At 44.7% G+C, this 19,560-nt stretch overlaps 1 protein-coding gene across 3 annotated transcripts in view; it reads right to left on the bottom strand.

Moving 5' to 3' along the window:
* Nucleotides 1-19,560, bottom strand: part of LOC117402894 (serine/threonine-protein kinase D3) — a 111,673-nt gene that overhangs the window by 27,848 nt on the left and 64,265 nt on the right. For all 3 annotated transcript variants that reach the window (XM_034921398.2, XM_034921400.2, XM_059023503.1), the window contains 6 exons: nucleotides 19,285-19,442; nucleotides 15,649-15,841; nucleotides 13,886-13,963; nucleotides 8,708-8,891; nucleotides 7,913-8,036; nucleotides 5,672-5,749 (listed from right to left, as the gene is read on the bottom strand). In XM_034921398.2, coding sequence (XP_034777289.2) covers nucleotides 5,672-5,749; nucleotides 7,913-8,036; nucleotides 8,708-8,891; nucleotides 13,886-13,963; nucleotides 15,649-15,841; nucleotides 19,285-19,442 — 815 coding nt within the window. The remainder of the gene's footprint in view (nucleotides 1-5,671; nucleotides 5,750-7,912; nucleotides 8,037-8,707; nucleotides 8,892-13,885; nucleotides 13,964-15,648; nucleotides 15,842-19,284; nucleotides 19,443-19,560) is intronic.

The raw sequence follows: 19,560 nt of genomic DNA, 5'->3' as shown, positions 1-19,560 counted from the left end.
ATATAACTTATGGAAACTATAATAAGATCTAAAATGGAAAATTACCTATATGGTAAGAATATCCTAGGAGACAGTCAGGATGGTTTTAGGAAAGAGAGATCGTGTCTAACTAACCTGCTTGATTTTTTTGAGGATGCAACATTGAAAATGGATAACTGCAAAGCATACGACATGGTTTATTTAGATTTCCAGAAAGCTTCTGACAAAGTCCTGCATAAAAGATTAATTCTCAAACTGAACGCAGTAGGGATTCAAGGAAATGCATGCATATGGATTAGGGAGTGGTTAACATGTAGAAAACAGAAAGTATTGATTAGAGGAGAAACCTCAAAATGGAGCGAGGTAACCAGTGGTGTACCACAGGGATCAGTAATAGGGCAGCAGTGTGGAGTAGTGGTTAGGGCTCTGGACTCTTGACTGGAGAGTCGTGGGTTCAATCCCAGGTGGGGGACACTGCTGCTGTACCCTTGAGCAAGGTACTCTATCTAGATTTCTCCAGTAAAAACCAACTGTATAAATGGGAAATTGTATGTAAAAATAATGTGATATCTTGTAACAATTGTAAGTCGCCCTGGATAAGGTTGTCTGCTAAGAAATAAATAATAATAAATAATAGGTCCTCTGCTATTCCTAATCTACATTAATGATTTAGATTCTGGTATAGTAAGCACACTTGTTAAATTTGCAGACGACACAAAAATAGGAGAAGTGGCAAACACTGTTGCAGCAGCAAAGGTCATTCAGAATGATCTAGACAGCATTCAGAACTGGGCAGACACATGGCAAATGACATTTAATAGAGAAAAGTGTAAAGTACTGCATGCAGACAATAAACATGTACATTATAAATACCATATGGAAGATACTGAAATTGAAGAAGGAATCTATGAAAAAGACCTAGGAGTTTATGTTGACTCAGAAATGTCTTCATCTAGACAATGTGGGGAAGCTATAAAAAAGGCCAACAAGATGCTTGGATATATTGTGAGAAGTGTTGAATTCAAATCAAGGGAAGTAATGTTAAAACTTTACAATGTATTAGTAAGACCTCACCTAGAATATTGTGTTCAGTTCTGGTCACCTCGTTACAAAAAGGATATTGCTGCTCTAGAAAGAGTGCAAAGAAGAGCAACCAGAATTATCCCGGGTTTAAAAGGCATGTTGTATGCAGACAGGCTAAAAGAACTGAATCTGTTCAGTCTTGAACAAAGAAGACTACACGGTGATCTGATTCAAGCATTCAAAATTCTGAAAGGTATAGACAATGTCGACCCAGGGGACTTTTTCGACCTGAAAAAAGAAACAAGGACCAGGGGTCACAAATGGAGATTAGATAAAGGGGCATTCAGAACAGAAAATAGGAGGCACTTTTTTTATACAGAGAATTGTGAGGGCCTGGAACCAACTCCCCAGTAGTGTTGTTGAAGCTGACACCCTGGGATCCTTCAAGAAGTTGCTTGATGAGATTCTGGGATCAATAAGCTACTAACAACCAAACAAGCAAGATGGGCTGAATGGCCTCCTCTCGTTTGTAAACGTTCTTATATTCTTATGATGTGATATGTATCTTTCTGTGCAATTCATTTTACAACAGGTTACCCTGGGGGGGGGACCATTACCCTAGGGGGTATTTACAAAATACATTTATTTTTAAATATACTTGAATCAGTTGCAATTTGAAATTAATAAATCAGTCTTGTGTGGCTACTGCTTTTAATACAAGTTGTTGCAATAACCTCAAGTAAAAGTTCCCCTATTTAAAACCAAAAAAAGTACATTACACACATATATATATATATAAAGTCAACAGGATTTACAGAAATTGAGCCTTTAATTAACTTCCCCTTTATTTAGCACCGGGCTGAAATGAAATGTTCTCATACAAAAGTCCTAAATAACATGTACATGTCTCAATCACAGTGTATAAATACCAGGAGAGGAACAACACTTCTCCCTGTGCCAAGCATTCCAATTCAAAAAATGCACATCATGCTGCTTCCGGTTCAGCTAAACACCTTTATAACACCAGCAGGACTTTAAACCCACTTCCATTCGTGCTTAGCATTGAACACCTGCCACACACAGCCTTGGGGAAAGTGCCAACGTGAAGTGGACATCATTGACTCAATTTAGCATTATTAATATTATTATTATTATTATTATTATTTATTTCTTAGCAGACGCCCTTATCCAGGGCGACTTACAATTGTTACAAGATATCACATTATTTTTTACAAACAATTACCCATTTATACAGTTGGGTTTTTACTGGAGCAATCTAGGTGAAGTACCTTGCTCAAGGGTACAGCAGCAGTGTCCCCCACCTGGGATTGAACCCACGACCCTCCGGTCAAGAGTCCAGAGCCCTGACCACTACTCCACACTAAGATGTTTACCAAAACACTGTTTACATAAGCAGCATGGCACACTATCATTCACATGTATAATTCACTATGTTGAACTGTCCATACACAACAGCAGAAATATGAAAACACAAATATATATTTCGTACAATCAATGCACTTTTCAATAATGATAACAAAAATAACCCATTGTAGAATAGCAGTTCAGCACAGCCCTGATGTGTACGGCAGTACTGCAATGAGCAACAGTCTGCAGAATCCCCCCCAAAAAGCCCAATATAGATATAGGAAAGGATTGTCACTCTTAATAAAACTGCAAATATAGCAAAAAGGTACAGGAAACAAAAGCTGAGCCAAGGACTGTGTGACAGAACAGGAGCCTCTGAATTACACAATCATTGGGCTCTTTCTGTCCTGCTTGCTGCTGTGCCCTGCTACCAGAAAAGAAGGTTGACAAGAACGGTCAGTCACAAAGGTTTGATTAAACTGGTGATTCACCATGTGGTGGGTGAAAGGTTACATCTGCTCGCCACCTCACCTTCCCACACTCACATTTGTTAAGATCACAAGATGTCCCACATGTCTGTGGTGAAAAACAGGGTCCATCTATAAATACCTCTCGGTTTACAATCTGGAGCAGCTTTCGACAGCGAAGGGTTAAGGATACTTTAAAACATGAAATGTTTGCTGGCAAGAAACATTCACTAATTTTGCTTCTATTAAAAATCTGCAATGTATAAATGCTACAAAATTAGCATAATTACTCAATTCAGTTTATAATGTATAGATTACATGCGTAAAACATTTGTTGCTGTAATTATGTCCGCAGTGAGACATCCACAAAATGAACCTGCCACAGATACTTCCTGTTTTACAGTTTTCTAGAGTCTTCACTGCATGCCTGTGACTGGTTGAGGACAAAGACAAAGATCTGGGGCAAAAATAGAAATATATCCTGCTAGACATTTTTCCAGTACGTTTGACCAAAAGATAAGGCATACAAAAATATGAACATACAAATTGTGTATTAACTGCCTTTAAGTCTAGATTTCTACTAGAGATCAACTGACCCACAACACAAAACAGTGAAGACACTGTGAATGTGTTTCATGCCGACTGCCTCTGCTAAATAAGTAGTACGCGATTATCTCTTTCATCTCTGACACCTATATTTCCTGTTTTGACCTGTTTCACTTTAGTCCTGCTTATATTCTCTCATCACTTTGTCTCTATCTTGACTGACCTATGTCTTTCCTCTCTCTCTCCTTTATCTGAAACGTACACTGCTGTGCAAAAGTCTTAGACATGTTGCATTTTTCTACTCTGATGCATTATGAGCATCAGCAATTCACTCAAAGCCTCCACTAGTGTTTTCTACTATTATAACAATATTGACTTGTATAAAGAAGGAAAAACATTGAGTGAAATAGCTCGCATCACTCGATTTTCAAGGTGTGGTATCCGAAGCATAATCAACAAGCACAGGGAAACATCATCTGTAATTGACAAACCCAGGACTGGAACAATTAGAGACGCCAAATCTTTAGAAAATGGGTGTGGGGTTGTGTATTTTTAATAAATATATAATAGTGCTAACAAACATATTGATAAACAACATCACATTTGCTGGTGACGTACAATCGTGGTCGAACTGTATTTGAAAGTGTGTCCATTAATATATTCATATTTATAAATACATTTTAATGTAACAACAAGCTAACTCCTGATTAGTCGGTTAAAGCTAACTAAATCTTCGTCCCAATTAGTCAGGTGGCTTAATGAAGAAAATGGCCAAAAGCATTACGCACCGGACAAAAGCACCACATTTTTTTTTGAAGGTTGACATCTATTCAGATTAAAAAAATGACAAGCTCCAAAAAAAAAATCAGGACACCGGAAGGGCTGTGACATCATTATGACATCACAGTAACAAGACAGCGCGCAGGTACTCAGCTCTTCTAATTGATCAGGTACATGAGCCAGAAAATGCTAAGGTAAAGAGCACTGGGGGTGCGATAGGCCTCATGGAAAATCCAGATGGCCTTCGGAGGTGGATGAGTGCCGGCCCCGAACAAGCAAGGCTGCTGAGTGATTTGAAAGTGAGTACTTCCAGAAGGATGACCCTAAAGTAAATTATTAGCACCATGAAGAGGGTTTATCGTCACAAGAATTGTTCAAGCGCCAAACCAACAACCTCATTGAGGTTATCAGTCAGTACAGTAACCCGTTCCTAGATGATTGTCCCAAGCTGCTGATCCTGCACACACGAGACTGTGTGGATGACTCTGTTGTGGATACCGTTCAGAACATTGAGACTTTGGGGCAACAACAGTATGTCAAATTTCAGGAGGTGGTACTGGACGATAGAACGAAGTCGATTAAATGAGCCAGTAAAGAAAAACTCTCTATCTCTCCTCAAGTCACCCAAACGCAACGATAAACCCAAAGCAAAGCAAATTGCTGCACTGCGTGATGATGTAAGCTTGTTTGGACGTCTCTATATAGTTAACCAGCTGCGTGAAGGAGATCCAGAGGTATTCTTCAGTCATGAAAATCAGCTGTATCCTCCTTCCCTCTCCAACTTTGGCAAACTCTGCACAGGGACAAAGTCAGATTTGCTGTGCTGTCTGGACAACTGTGACCAACCTGAACCTCCAAGTCAATTTGACTGCAAAATCTTTGATGGTGCAGCCATTGTACACAGTTTACCCACATCTTCTGTCTCCACCTTTAAGGATTATGCAGAAAAGATATTTCGGACATTTTTGTGCCGGGAACTACAGAACGTTCAGAGACTGCATTTGGTATGGGATAGGTATTTCCCAAGCAGCATCAAAGAATCAACTCGAGATAAAAGGGGCAGCGGTGTGCAGAGGAAGGTGGCATCTCAAACTAAGCTCTCACTGGTTATAAAGTTCGCATTAGGGAATTGCTTAGATCCTCCTGTCAATGCTTCTCCTTCAGTCCACATTAACACATAGGTATGTCCTATTTATTCTGCTCTTTGATTATCTCACTGTGCTCAGTGATAGTTCCTTTATACTGGATAGGATACAGAACTTCATTTTGAAAATCACAGAACACACCTATACATGTTAAGACACTAACTCCAAAGTGATTACACCAAGAAACTGTTAAAGTCTCTATACCCCTGAAGCACAAGAGACACATGGCCTCAATATAGCTGCTACATTAGGTCAGAGAGGTCAATGTCATGTTTAAACTACAGTGTTTAAATACTGGTGTGTGGTGAGTATGAAGCCAGTATCTCAAAGCATCAGAAAGCACACTGAAAAGCAGACTCTTACCTTGTAGTATTTGGCTCCAGTGTCATTCTGGAACAAAGTCAGGCATTTACTGTCCAGCCTCCAGAAATGTCTCTTTCTCTAAAACAGGCACAAGAACAGAGAGTCATAATCCTGCACTGACACACAGAGCAGAGCACACAAGAACACAGAGTCATAATCCTGCATTGACACACAGAGCACAGAGTCACAATCCTGCACTGACACACAGAGCAGAGCACACAAGAACACAGAGTCACAATCCTGCACTGACACACAGAGCAGAGCACACAAGAACACAGAGTCACAATCCTGCACTGACACACAGAGCACACAAGAACACAGAGTCACAATCCTGCACTGACACACAGAGCACACAAGAACACAGAGTCATAATCCTGCACTGACACACAGAGCAGAGCACACAAGAACACAGAGTCACAATCCTGCACTGACACACAGAGCACACAAGAACACAGAGTCACAATCCTGCACTGACACACAGAGCAGAGCACACAAGAACACAGAGTCACAATCCTGCACTGACACAGAGCAGAGCACACAAGAACACAGAGTCACAATCCTGCACTGACACACAGAGCAGAGCACACAAGAACACAGAGTCACAATCCTGCACTGACACACAGAGCAGAGCACACAAGAACACAGAGTCACAATCCTGCACTGACACACAGAGCAGAGCACACAAGAACACAGAGTCACAATCCTGCACTGACACAGAGCACACAAGAACACAGAGTCACAATCCTGCACTGACACACAGAGCAGAGCACACAAGAACACAGAGTCACAATCCTGCACTGACACACAAAGCAGAGCACACAAGAACACAGAGTCACAATCCTGCACTGACACACAAAGCAGAGCACACAAGAACACAGAGTCACAATCCTGCACTGACACACAGAGCAGAGCACACAAGAACACAGAGTCACAATCCTGCACTGACACACAGAGCAGAGCACACAAGAACACAGAGTCACAATCCTGCACTGACACACAGAGCAGAGCACACAAGAACACAGAGTCACAATCCTGCACTGACACACAGAGCAGAGCACACAAGAACACAGACACAATCCTGCACTGACACACAGAGCAGAGCACACAAGAACACAGAGTCATAATCCTGCATTGACACACAAGAACACAGTCACAATCCTGCACTGACACACAGAGCAGAGCACACAAAAACAGAGTCACAATCCTGCACTGACACACAGAGCAGAGCACACAAGAACACAGACACAATCCTGCACTGACACACAGAGCAGAGCACACAAGAACACAGAGTCACAATCCTGCACTGACACACAGAGCAGAGCACACAAGAACACAGACACAATCCTGCACTGACACACAGAGCAGAGCACACAAGAACACAGAGTCACAATCCTGCACTGACATACAGAGCAGAGCACACAAGAACACAGAGTCACAATCCTGCACTGACACACAGAGCAGAGCACACAAGAACACAGAGTCACAATCCTGCACTGACACACCGAAGACAGAGTCACAATCCTGCACTGACACACAGAGCACACAAGAACACAGAGTCACAATCCTGCACTGACACACAGAGCACACAAGAACCCAGAGTCACAATCCTGCACTGACACACAGAGCAGAGCACACAAGAACACAGAGTCACAATCCTGCAATTTTCTGTTTTTGTTGCTTCGTGTATCTCTTAATTTACACAAGCCATATTAGTTTACATAAAATAAAATTGTGAAGATTTCAGGGGGTTGCTGCCCTCTAATGGCAAAATACAGTACTGCAGTTAACTATGGAAACGGTTCTACTTCTCTAGGCAGCAGCTGTGTTGTTGACATATTGCTATGGAGACGCTGTGAGGTCATTTGTCAGCCGACGTACTATGAGGTTGTGCAAACATTACACACAAAAACAGCACTGTCCCAAGCAGCAAATGCATTTTTGATAGTTGTAGAAAACATGATGTTGAGATGACTAAGTAAACTCACGACTAAAAAAAAAAGCAAAAAACACTAATGTTGCTTTCAGATACACTTTACGGTATGTTTTGTCTAATAAGACATCTCTAGCGAGTGAGAGCACTAAACACAGATGAGATTTCATGATCCACCTTGTGGCTCTTGGTTTTCCACTCCAGCTGCATTACCTATGGGTTCCATGTCCTTTGGTCAGGGTTAAACCCATGACTTCTTGCGTTATAGGACTACAATACTTGTTAAACAGGATATTAGTGGAGGCTCTTACCAAGTTGTCCCTGCTTGTGTAGTGCACCATCCAGCCCTCCCTCACCATGGTGCTGCTCTTCCTTTTCGTGTGCTTCATGGACTGTACCACTCTCATCAGAGGGATGTTGCTGCTTGTAGAAGGACTACCAGAGAAGAGGAGAACTGGATCAAGTCACTGAAGCCTCAAACGCAGGTGCAGAGTTACAATCACAACTGTTTGTCAAGCATTGCAATAACTGTTATGTATTTTATGGACAGCCAAATATAATCTGTTCTGTATGTGATGAGCATTTACAAAAAACAAAACAAAAACAATGTATTAAACATTTACAGCTAAAATTATTCAACTTACAAGGATAAGGTTATCACAGTGCAGAGGAATTTGAGTCATTTCAACTATTCATAGATTCCACGTTCTGAGCCTGGAAAACAGTCTATAAATCTCATCTCATTCCAACATCAAACTGGGACTGCCTGTTCCCTTTGCAATCTAAAATCTGCAGCTGGGCTTTACAGAAAAGGTCAAAGACTGCAACTGTAGACTTATAATATTTTCTGTGTTATTACCAATATTTGATCGATAGTAGTTTGCCTTCACATTCTCCCACCCCCTCCCAAAACCCACACTCACGATTAATATAAATCCTAGCAATTTCTAGAGACAGATTTCCACCCCATTTCAAACTAATCTTGGTCTGCTGCCAGTGGAAACAAACAGAAAGGATTCCCACCCTTTCCCTGTGGTAGGTGTATATGGTTCATTATCCCCAATGTGTCTAACTGAACCCTGCTCTTGATAAGGGCTCTTTGATACCTTATCGTCTTCACTTGCTCTTCATCTTTCTCCCCGTCCAGATCAGGAGAATCCATGAAGAAGATCTTGTCTTCAGGGGTGGAGGGCTCCTCCGGGTCGTCCAGCCCTCTGCTGCCGTCGCTGTTCATGTCCCCGCTGTCCACCTCCATGGGCAGCTCGGAGTCCGGGCCTGCATTGGCAGGCTCTAGGGATGGAGGGACACAGCAGGGAATAAGCCAGCGACTGTGCTGGATCCACACGCTTCACCAGCACGGCACTCCCAGTGCAATCCGAGGCTCTGAAAGGCACTCTGAATCCAGCACTGACTGTACTGTGCCTTGCCTTGCTTTATGTTCCGACGCACAAGCAGAGGTGAGTGTTCAGCTGGTAATGAAAGTTGCACTGGCTCCATGATCCCTATCCCATTGCTTTCAGGGTTAGTCAGAGACAGACTATGCCTGTTCTCAAAGCAATGGGATAGGTAAGATTCTATCTGTGATCACAGTAAGCAGAAAAACTCACTCTGAGCCACTCGGTTACCTAATGCACCCAGTGGGCGCTTTCAGTAAGTGAGCCGCCCAGTAAAAGAATCAATTTAACGGCTTACTCAGTGCTAGATTCTAGCACACTTTTATAAAGTTATCAATTACATCTTTGTTCAACAAGTCAAAAAGCTATGTGGGCAATAGTAGACTTAACATGTAACAATACATAGCACGCCTCTTCATTGCACTGCGAAAGTTAAGCTTTGCTAGTTTATAAACACATTTTGTTGATTAAAAAATACTCATGCTTTGGCTAGATGCATATAATCACGGATTATGTTAAAACCAAATCGGTGGTTGCAGCTGATGTAAATCTAATCCATTAATACAATTCAATGTAGCTGAATTCACAAGCTATTTTTTTATTAATATGTCGAACGTTTGGGGTTCTCAGGAGTGCCGTCTGAGGTTTCTTAATACTGTATAGCAATTTTGGTGTTCAGATTATCTTAATATATAAAGAAGAAAGTTTGTCTGTCTGTCTGTCTGTCTGTCTGTCTGTCTGTTCCTTTATGCATTCGGATCCCGCAGGAGCCAGTGCAACCAAACTCTGCATGGCCTCCTCTTTCATTCAGGGGAAGGTCCAGGGCTATGTTTGGATCCAACATTTTAGTTTATTTAGTAACCCCATTGCTGGATCAGTACAGTAGCCATGTATCTCAAATTAAAGAAACCCACAAAACCAAAAAATAAATAAAAAGGACAAACATTTTAAAAAATGTAAAAATGGCAAAAACCCCCCAAAAAAAAAAAAGTTAAAAAAAGGGAAAGGGGTACAAGCGCATTGTGCGACACCCAAGATCGGTAACTTATAGGAAACCATAAGGCTACCGTTCCCCAATATTACAAATATGGGCGTGATTAGATATGGGGTACATTGTTAAAAGTATTTACTGGTGGTGGTGTTGATAATTTAGCAACAATATAGGCTCTCGGGTGCTAAACTTTCAAAACAGTTTAGCACCAATTTTCTAAATGATTTGCACCCCTGACATTGTAGCTGCAGCTCATCATGTAAAATGGGGCCTTCGTGAGAGTCTCCAGTACAATATCAAGGCTCCATTCGGGGAGAACAGCCCTCCTGGGAGGACGTAATCACCGTGCGCCTTTAAGAAACCGTGTAGCCAAAAAATTTGCACCTGGAGATACCCGGGTGCCAAAGAGTGCCTCTTGCCTCACCGAGGAGATCCAGGCAAAGAGGGATTTCCCAGGCTGGCCTTGTAACAGCTGGCACAGGGTCGAGAACCAGATTCTCCTAGGCCACCTGGGGGCCACTAGGAGAAATGACACCTTCTCTAAACTGACCTTTGAGAAAGGTCGGGAGTAACAGGATTGGCGGAAACACGTATAGGAGCACTCAGGGCCATTCGTGCGCTAGGGCGTCTACGACCTGTGACTTGCGCCTTCCCGAATCGTTCCCAAATGCGTTCCACCACCTGAGGGTGGAGTCACCACTCCGACGGATGCAGACCTTCCCACGAGAGAAGGTCCGCTGCCCAATTCACCACTCCAGGGATGTGTGTCGGCCGTGAGCCCATGTCAAGAGCCTGAATGCAATGCGATGTAACCCCGGGGACCGTAGGCCACCCTGCTGCTTGACATACGCCACCACTGTAGTGTTGTCTGTCCGGATCAACACATGTGTACCTCTCAGCACCAGGAGGAAGTGGTGGAGAGCAAGAGAGACCGTCTGCATGTGCAGCGATGCCCAGGGGTCCAACCAAGATCCGCGGACTCCTCTGCCTTCCCAGACCGCCCAAGTTGGAAGCATCTGTTGTCACCAACAAAACCACTACCATCCGCACACCCTGACGCAGGTGAGAGGTCGTCCTCCACCAGCATAGGGCTGCGGAGCACGTACGAGACACCATCAGCCGATAGTGTGTCGCACTTGGGATGTAGGTGAAACGCATTGAACCACGCTTGCAGCGGGTGCATGCGGAGTAAACCCAGCTGAATGGCTGCGGCCATCAGAACCAACAGTTTCAGGCACAATACCCGAGTGACTTGTCGAAACAGGGAGAGGACAACCTTGGATAGCTGCTACTCTGTCGTCCGACAGGTATGTGCGCATCGTACTGGAGTCTAGACAGAGCCCCAGGTATGTCGTGCACTGCACCGGTGTAAGCCGACTCTTTGCATCGTTGATGGTGAGGCCCAGCCTCGCCAGATGCTCTGTCACGACCGCCGTTTGGCCACTGCTCTCTCTCATGACTAGGAACTGATCAACCAGTCATCGAGATAGTTTATTACTCTGATCCTCTGCAGCCGCAGGGGGGCCAGGATAGCGTCCACGCACTTTGAAAACATACGAGGAGCTAGGGAGAGGCCAAACGGCAACACAGCAAACTCGTAAACGCTTCACTGAAAGGTGAAGTGGACATACTTCCTGTGCTCTGGACGAATGGGAACATGAAAATACAGTGGTGAACCAGTCGCCCGGCCGGACTGACTGGAGAATGTGATGGTGCGTCAGCATCTGGAACCTCCTTTCTTTTAAGAACCCGTTGAGAAGCCTTAGGTCTAGGATGGGGCAAAAGCCACCATCTTTTTTGGGTACCAGAAATTATCTCGAGTAGTACCCCTCTCCGTGGGAGGTGGGGTCTACGAGGCGAATGGCTCGCTTGCACAGCAAGGCAGCCACTTCCTTCTGAAGTACCGAGGCCTGGAGAGGTTCTGTCACGAAAATATTTGTGATTCCTCGAAAGGGAGGAGGTCCCAAGCGGAACTGAAGCCCATAACATTGTGCACGGTGGCAAGCACCCAGGTGTCCGAAGTGCAAGCACGCCAGTACTGCATCTGGTGTGCCGAAAAGGGGGTCTGAGGCCGCAAGTCTTCATGGGCCCCGCTGGGGCTGCTGAGGTTGTGGCGGGGCAGTTTGGGGAGGCTGCCTAGGGCGGTGGCTCTGGAACCACCTCCTGGGACGCTGGTGTATGGGCTGGCCATAACCTGCCTTCCCTCTGCCTCTTGGGTATGTCTGTCCTCTTGAGGGATTTTGGCCCTGCAGAATATGCAGGCGTGAAACCCGGCCTTGCTCGTCATTGCGATGGAGTGTTCTGTACCGTGTCTACAGCGTGCACCGAACACCGCATGTACCAAGTGCACCGAGCATCACGTGATCTGAGCACCGTGTGCACCGGTTGTACCGAGCGCTGTGATCAGGTACCGATTGCACCATGTATCGTGTGCACCGAGCACCGTGTGCACTAAGCACCATGTGCACAAAGCACCGAGCGCTGTGAACAACGCGTGCACTGGACGCTGTTAACACCGGGTACTGTGTGCACCGAGCACCGTGCGCACCAAGGTACCGAGGGCTATGCTTGCACCGAGGTACCGAAGCACCGGGGGGCAGCTATGCAACGGTGCCTACCCTAACCATCTGGTCACACACCTGGTCAGTGCGTAGCACGCAACAGGGAGACACAAGGGCCGAAGCTGCAGCGGGCGAGCTGAAAAGCAAACAGCAAAAAATATGGTAGAAACAGTTGGGGAAGAACACACTGTTGCTTTTTGTGGAGGCCCAACTCCCCAAGGTGGGTGGGCCTAGGCAGCCGGCGAGGTCTACTCTATAGCGGGGTGTATGTAAACAGAGCCCGGTGGAGGAACACACGGCTGGTTGGCTGCTGTTGTTGTTAACAACCGCGCTGCAGCTAATCCACAGCATGACCCAGACAAGGAGGGTCAAGCAGTCTAACACAGACGGGGGACGCGCAGCAGCAGCCAAACAAACAAGGCCCAATCCAGCTGCCAGATAGCAGCTGGTGGAATCACTCGACAGCGGGGATGCGACAAGGCCTAGCCCCGTGGGAGGAACTGTATTCTCCCAAGACTGTAGTTTTTAGAAAGGAACAAAAACACACACACACACACACACGTGAATAGTACTGCACAGGCAGTCGCACACACATGACAGACAGTAACAAAGAAGGCAGCCTGCAACGCAAGCGAGCTGAAGGACAGAAAAAGGAATTTGATTTCGTAGTTGCCGATTCCAGGAAAGCGGCAAGCCGGCTTTCAACACGAATGCAGGGGAACTGCAGTCGACTCAAGAAGCTCTTTTCTATCAACACGCTCAGCTAAACACAGAGGTCTTACCGTACCATCTTGAGAAGCAAAAAGAGAAATGGCTTCCTCAGGATGACGGTTTTAATCTCTCGGTGGGCGGGACTGAGTGCGTCATCCCAGGAGGGGCCTATCGGCAGCTCTGATATAAAGAGCTCAGTGCTACCTACCCAATAGGCAGGCGTATCCCATAGTAATGTTGGTGGTAGTCTTTGAATTGAAAGGGAACGCATTATAGTCAGGCATTACAGTATTTTTCAATAGGCCTTTTTAGAAAAAGAAAAAAGTTAATACGTGATATGTTTGAAGTAGACTGGCATTCTCTGTGCTTTGAAGTTGTGAATTACATAAAATGATAAAGTCTAACAAGCAAACTGAAACAAGTATTGATTAACATTTTAATATCATGAATATTATTTACTGTATCTTAACATTAGTATATGGAGGTGCATATGATTACATGATGCACCTATATACTCACTTGAAGATACGGTTCATTTGATGTTCTTCGACATCACCGCCTATGGCCCCGCACAGCCTAAGGCCGGCCCTGGTCACATGCATAGCTTATGAATAGAAATGTACTTGCCTCCGTTAAAGAAAACTTCACCAAGACAGTCTCGGGGGACTTTGGATGCACAGCGCTTGTGACAATTAAATTTACAATCTAAAAATAAAATAAGATGAATGAATGAATGAATGAATAAGTACATACACAGGCAAAATAAATACATGCATACATAAATAAATAAAGATTGTTTTAAAAAGAAACAGCAGACAAGCTGATTTAACAACAACAATAATAATAATAATAATAATAATAATAATAATAATGATAATAATAATAACAATAACAACAATAACAACAACAATAATAATAATAATAATAATAATAATAATAATAATAATGTGTTAAACTAAGCCGAGGTCCAGTGTGTTAGTAGCCTGTTCGCTGTGGAATGTGGGGGGCTACCCTGCCCCTCGTTCCTAGCTTTATTACAATCGTTTCCCAACCAACATATTTACTGTATTTTTCATCAATTAAAAAAAATATATATTGTAAAAAAAATAAATAGGGCTTCCGAGTGGCGCATCCAGTAGAAGCTCTCGCTAGAGTGCAGGATGCGCTCTATAGCCTGGACGTCGCGAGTTCGAGTCCAGGCTATTCCACAGCCGACCGTGGACGGGAGCTTCCAGGGGGCGGCGCTCAATTGGCCGAGCGTCGCCCGGGGGGAGGGAGGATTAGGTCGGCCAGGGTGTCCTCGGCTCACCGCGCACCAGCGACCCCTGTAGTCTGGCCAGGCGCCTGCGGGCTTGTCTGTAAGCTGCCCAGAGCTGCGTTGTCCTCCGACGCTGTAGCTCTGAGGCGGCTGCACGGTGAGTTCGCAGTGTGTAAAGAAGCGGGCGGCTGACGGCACACGCTTCGGAGGACAGCGTGTGTTCATCTTCGCCCCTCCCGAGTCAGCGCAGGGGTGGTAGCGGTGAGCTGAGCCTAAAAAATAATTGGACATTTCAAATTGGGGAGAAAATAATAAAAACTAATTGGCAACGACTAACTTTCTATAAATAAATAAATAAATAAATAAATAAATAAACACTTGAACATGGCTCCTTGCTGAGCAGTCACCAATAACAATAGACCAGAAACCGTACTGCCACACTAGAGGAGCACTCTGCAGTAGCTGTGTAGAGTATCAGATCAGCTTCAGTGTGTTTGATCCACACTGCTAACCTCTAGACAGACCGCACGACCATCATGTATTATTATTATTATTTATTTCTTAGCAGACACCCTTATCCAGGGCGACTTACAATTGTTACAAGATATCACATTATTTTTACATACAATTACCCATTTATAAAGTTGGGTTTTTACTGGAGCAATCTAGGTAAAGTACCTTGCTCAATGGTACAGCAGCAGTGTCCCCCACCTGGGATTGAACCCACGACCCTCCGGTCAAGAGTCCAGAGCCCTAACCACTACTCCACACTGCTGACCTTACTTATAAAACAGAGGACGGGCCTTCTTAATACAAGAACCGGTTTTGACTTTGTTTTCAGCAAATATATTTATGTAAGGCTATCTATCTCAACCCATCTTTTAACTGTTTTGGGATTCTACAGGCATGAGTAACTACCATCATGTCAGCAGTTCCACACTTGCCAACAAAAGAATGATTAATGCAGGACAAAGTTCTCGCACATCAGAAGGCTATGAATAAACAGTTCTACCTGTATGCTCCATATTGAACACAGCCTTGTTTCTGCAGACAGGGGCCTCGTGCTGATCACTAGGCAGCAATCTCTCCTGTCAGAAAGTGGGTGCTGCTAAGCCAGCGTGGTGGAGCCTACCTTTGCACTGCATGCCCTGGCGGAAGAGGCCCTTGAGCAGGCGCTTGCAGTACTGGCAGATGGTGGGCCGCGTGTACGAATGCACAGCGAAGGTGTGAGGAACCTTCACACGCCCCAGCACCATCTTCTCCATCCAAATGGGACGGCCACTCCAGGAAGGGATGCGTTTGCCGGCCTCTTGGTGAGAGCGCTGCTGAAGCAAAGCACAGAACTTTAATCATATAGTTATAGCAGTGCGGGAATGTGACCCGGATACACTTATAGACAAACGCCTCAGCGAGAAAGCATTGTATTGTATTTTGCGAGCTGTGTCGTGTGGGAGTAACTGATCTGAATGTTTTAGACACACAGTTTAGATGTTCAGAAAAAACCACTGGCTCACAGACGCAACTTATAAATTACATCTTCATTGACCATCTGCAAGGACAAAAGACTGCATGTCATTAGAATGGTTTGTAAACAGGGTTATATAAAGGCAGTTACATAAGCAAAAGAGTGGGAGCTAACAACTGAACGTTATTAGGAAGCTGCATTTTCCGAGACTGACAAAGTAGCAAGCAAATTACTGTAAAAATGACTCGTCAAGTACATTCAAAATATGTTTGAGATGAACTGATAATCACCATCCAATGGGAGTGATCCACACACAGCACAGATGGCGTGTGAGCGTCCTCCGATCTCACAAGCCTAAAGCCAGAATCACTTTTACACCGAGCAATCCAGAGCAGAGGTGGGCGGGCTACCGATCCCGGAGAACAGAGACCAGCCCTGCCTCTTATCCACTCTGAATGTGCTCGGTGTCTGGCCAGTAGTGTTCGCTGTTGCGCGATGAGGAGAAGCAATGCCTGCCGGTTTCCCATCCCCTACCCCGGGAGCGTCAGAGCTAATGTGACGCCCCTTCGGAGTTCCCAGCACAGTTCGGTCTCTTTGCACAGCCCGGACGTGAAGTGCCGCTGTCAAAGCTGTGTGACTCACCCTGTGCTCCCAGCGGCAGCGCTTTAGCTGGATGAGCCACTCGGGGACCCCCCGTGAGTCACAGTTTTTAAAGTAAATACACTCACTTTCAAGATTAAGAAATTACTGGAACTAAATGCTAATGATCACAATTTAAATGATGTACTTAGTTAAATACATTTTTTCTTTTTAAAGTGTGCCAAATAAAAGAATAATCTTATTATAAAAAAGTAAAACCTATCAGCGTTACTGTTCTGAAGATTAGATCCAGCAAGGAGAATGAGGCCCTATCCATCATACTTAACACGACTGTATTTATTTTCATGGTAAAAAAAAAAAATCTTATTTCACAATCAGGATTAACCATAATGTTCATTAAAAGCAGAAAGACATTTCCATAGCACTTAAAATATAAAGGGGTCGATTTTCATGATCTAAGCGAGGGATCTGAATGCATTTACTTTGTTTTCATGCAGCTTTTCCATAAGGGTTGATTTATTGACCCACTTACTATATAAAACAAAATACAATGAAAAACACAGAGAAATTAGATGTAAAAAATCTAAAATGTGCTATTAAGATCCGCTGCTGTTAAAACAGTTCAACTGTGTCTGTGTGAGTGTGAGAGTGTGTGTGTGTGCGTGTGAGTGTGAGTGTGTCTGTGAGAGTGTGTGTGTCTGTGAGAGTGTGTGTGTGTCTGTGTGTGTGTGTGTGTCTGTGAGAGTGTGTGTGTGTCTGTGAGTGTGAGTGTGTGTGAGAGTGTGTGTGTCTGTGTGTGTGAGTGTGTGTGTCTGTGTGTGTGAGTGTGTGTGTCTGTGAGAGTGTGTGTGTGTCTGTGAGAAAGTGTGTGTCTGTGAGAGTGTGAGAGTGTGTGTGAGAGTGTGTGTGTCTGTGAGAGTGTGTGTGTCTGTGAGAGTGTGAGAGTGTGTGTGAGTGTGTGTGTGTCTGTGAGAGTGTGTGTGTGTCTGTGAGTGTGTGTGTCTGTGTGTGTGTGTCTGTGAGAGAGTGTGTGTGTGTCTGTGAGAGTGTGTGTGTCTGTGAGAGTGTGAGAGTGTGTGTGAGAGTGTGTGTGTGTGTGTCTGAGTGTGTGTGTGTCTGTGAGTGTGTGTGTCTGTGAGAGTGTGTGTGAGTGTGTCTGTGAGAGTGTGTGTGAGTGTGTCTGTGAGAGTGTGTGTGAGTGTGTCTGTGAGAGTGTGTGTGAGTGTGAGTGTGTGTGTCTGTGAGAGTGTGTGTGTGTGTCTGTGAGAGTGTGTGTGTCTGTGAGAGTGTGAGAGTGTGTGTGAGAGTGTGTGTGTGTGTCTGTGAGTGTGTGTGTGAGTGTGAGAGTGTGTGTGAGTGAGAGAGTGTGAGAGTGTGTGTGTGAGAGTGTGTGTGTGTGTCTGTGAGTGTGTGTGTCTGTGAGTGTGTGTGTGTCTGTGAGTGTGTGTGTGTGTCTGTGAGAGTGTGTGTGTCTGTGAGTGTGTGTGTGTGTCTGTGAGTGTGTGTGTGTGTCTGTGAGAGTGTGTGTGTCTGTGAGAGTGTGAGAGTGTGTGTGAGAGTGTGTGTGTCTGTGAGAGTGTGTGTGTCTGTGAGAGTGTGAGAGTGTGTGTGTGAGAGTGTGTGTGTGTCTGTGAGTGTGTGTGTGTCTGTGAGTGTGTGTGTGAGTGTGTCTGTGAGAGTGTGTGAGTGTGAGTGTGTGTGTGTCTGTGAGAGTGTGTGTGTCTGTGAGTGTGTGTGTGTCTGAGTGTGTGTGTGTGTGTGTCTGTGAGAGTGTGTGTGAGTGTGTCTGTGAGAGTGTGTGTGTCTGTGAGAGTGTGTGTGTCTGTGAGAGTGTGTGTGTCTGTGAGTGTGTGTGTCTGTGAGAGTGTGTGTGAGTGTGAGTGTGTGTGTGTCTCTGTGAGTGTGTGTGTGTCTGTGAGTGTGTGTGTGTCTGTGAGAGTGTGTGTGTGTGTCTGAGTGTGTGTGTGTCTGAGTGTGTCTGTGAGAGTGTGTGTGTCTGTGAGAGTGTGTGTGTCTGTGAGAGTGTGTGTGTGTGTGTGAGAGTGTGTGTGTGTGTGTGAGAGTGTGTGTGTGTCTGTGAGTGTGTGTGAGTGTGTCTGTGAGAGTGTGTGTGTGTCTGTGAGAGTGTGTGTGTCTGTGTCTGTGAGAGTGTCTGTGAGAGTGTGTGTGAGTGTGTCTGTGAGAGTGTGTGTGTCTGTGTGTGTGCGTGTTAAACAGTTTATGACGTGCAGTAGGAGTCACACAATCGCTTTCAGTAACAGATAAAGTCAGCCTAGTTTGCTTAAATTACCTTTCGTTATAAATGATTCTCTTCAGACAAAGGGAACACTGAATAGAGTAAACAAGGTTCTTATTTGGCTGCTGTGAATATAAGGATTCAGCAGGCAGTCACATTGTACTGTACTGTGTGTGTCATACCTCCTCAATGGACACTGCTGTGTGTTCAATGGGAGCAGTATTGTATTGTACTGTACTGTGTGTGTCATACCTCCTCAATGGACACTGCTGTGTGTTCAATGGGAGCAGTATTGTATTGTAGTGTACTGTGTGTGTCATACCTCCTCAATGGACACTGCTGTGTGTTCAATGGGAGCAGTATTGTATTGTACTGTGCTGTACTGTGTGTGTCACACCTCCTTAATGGACACTGCTGTGTGTTCAATGGGAGCAGTATTGTATTGTAGTGTACTGTGTGTGTCATACCTCCTCAATGGACACTGCTGTGTGTTCAATGGGAGTAGGTCTCAGGACAGGCAGCCCAGGTCCTGGCAGAGAGACATTCGACAAGCGCCTCTTCTTCACTCCACTGCAGTTGTTTGGTATTTTAAAGGCACAGCGCTTGTGGTAGTTCAGCCCACACCCTACAAAAATGAATACATTACTATAGCATTTTACAATAGCAAGACATACAGTATGCACATACATAATTAAAGCCCACAAAAATGCTGTTTTTTTGTTGTTTTGTTTTCTTCTGGTGAA

Source organism: Acipenser ruthenus, chromosome 5 (genome assembly GCF_902713425.1).
Source record: "Acipenser ruthenus chromosome 5, fAciRut3.2 maternal haplotype, whole genome shotgun sequence".
NCBI lineage: Eukaryota > Metazoa > Chordata > Actinopteri > Acipenseriformes > Acipenseridae > Acipenser > Acipenser ruthenus.
The sequence above is the reverse complement of the archived record's forward strand: the minus strand, read 5'-3'. Positions and strand labels throughout refer to the sequence as shown.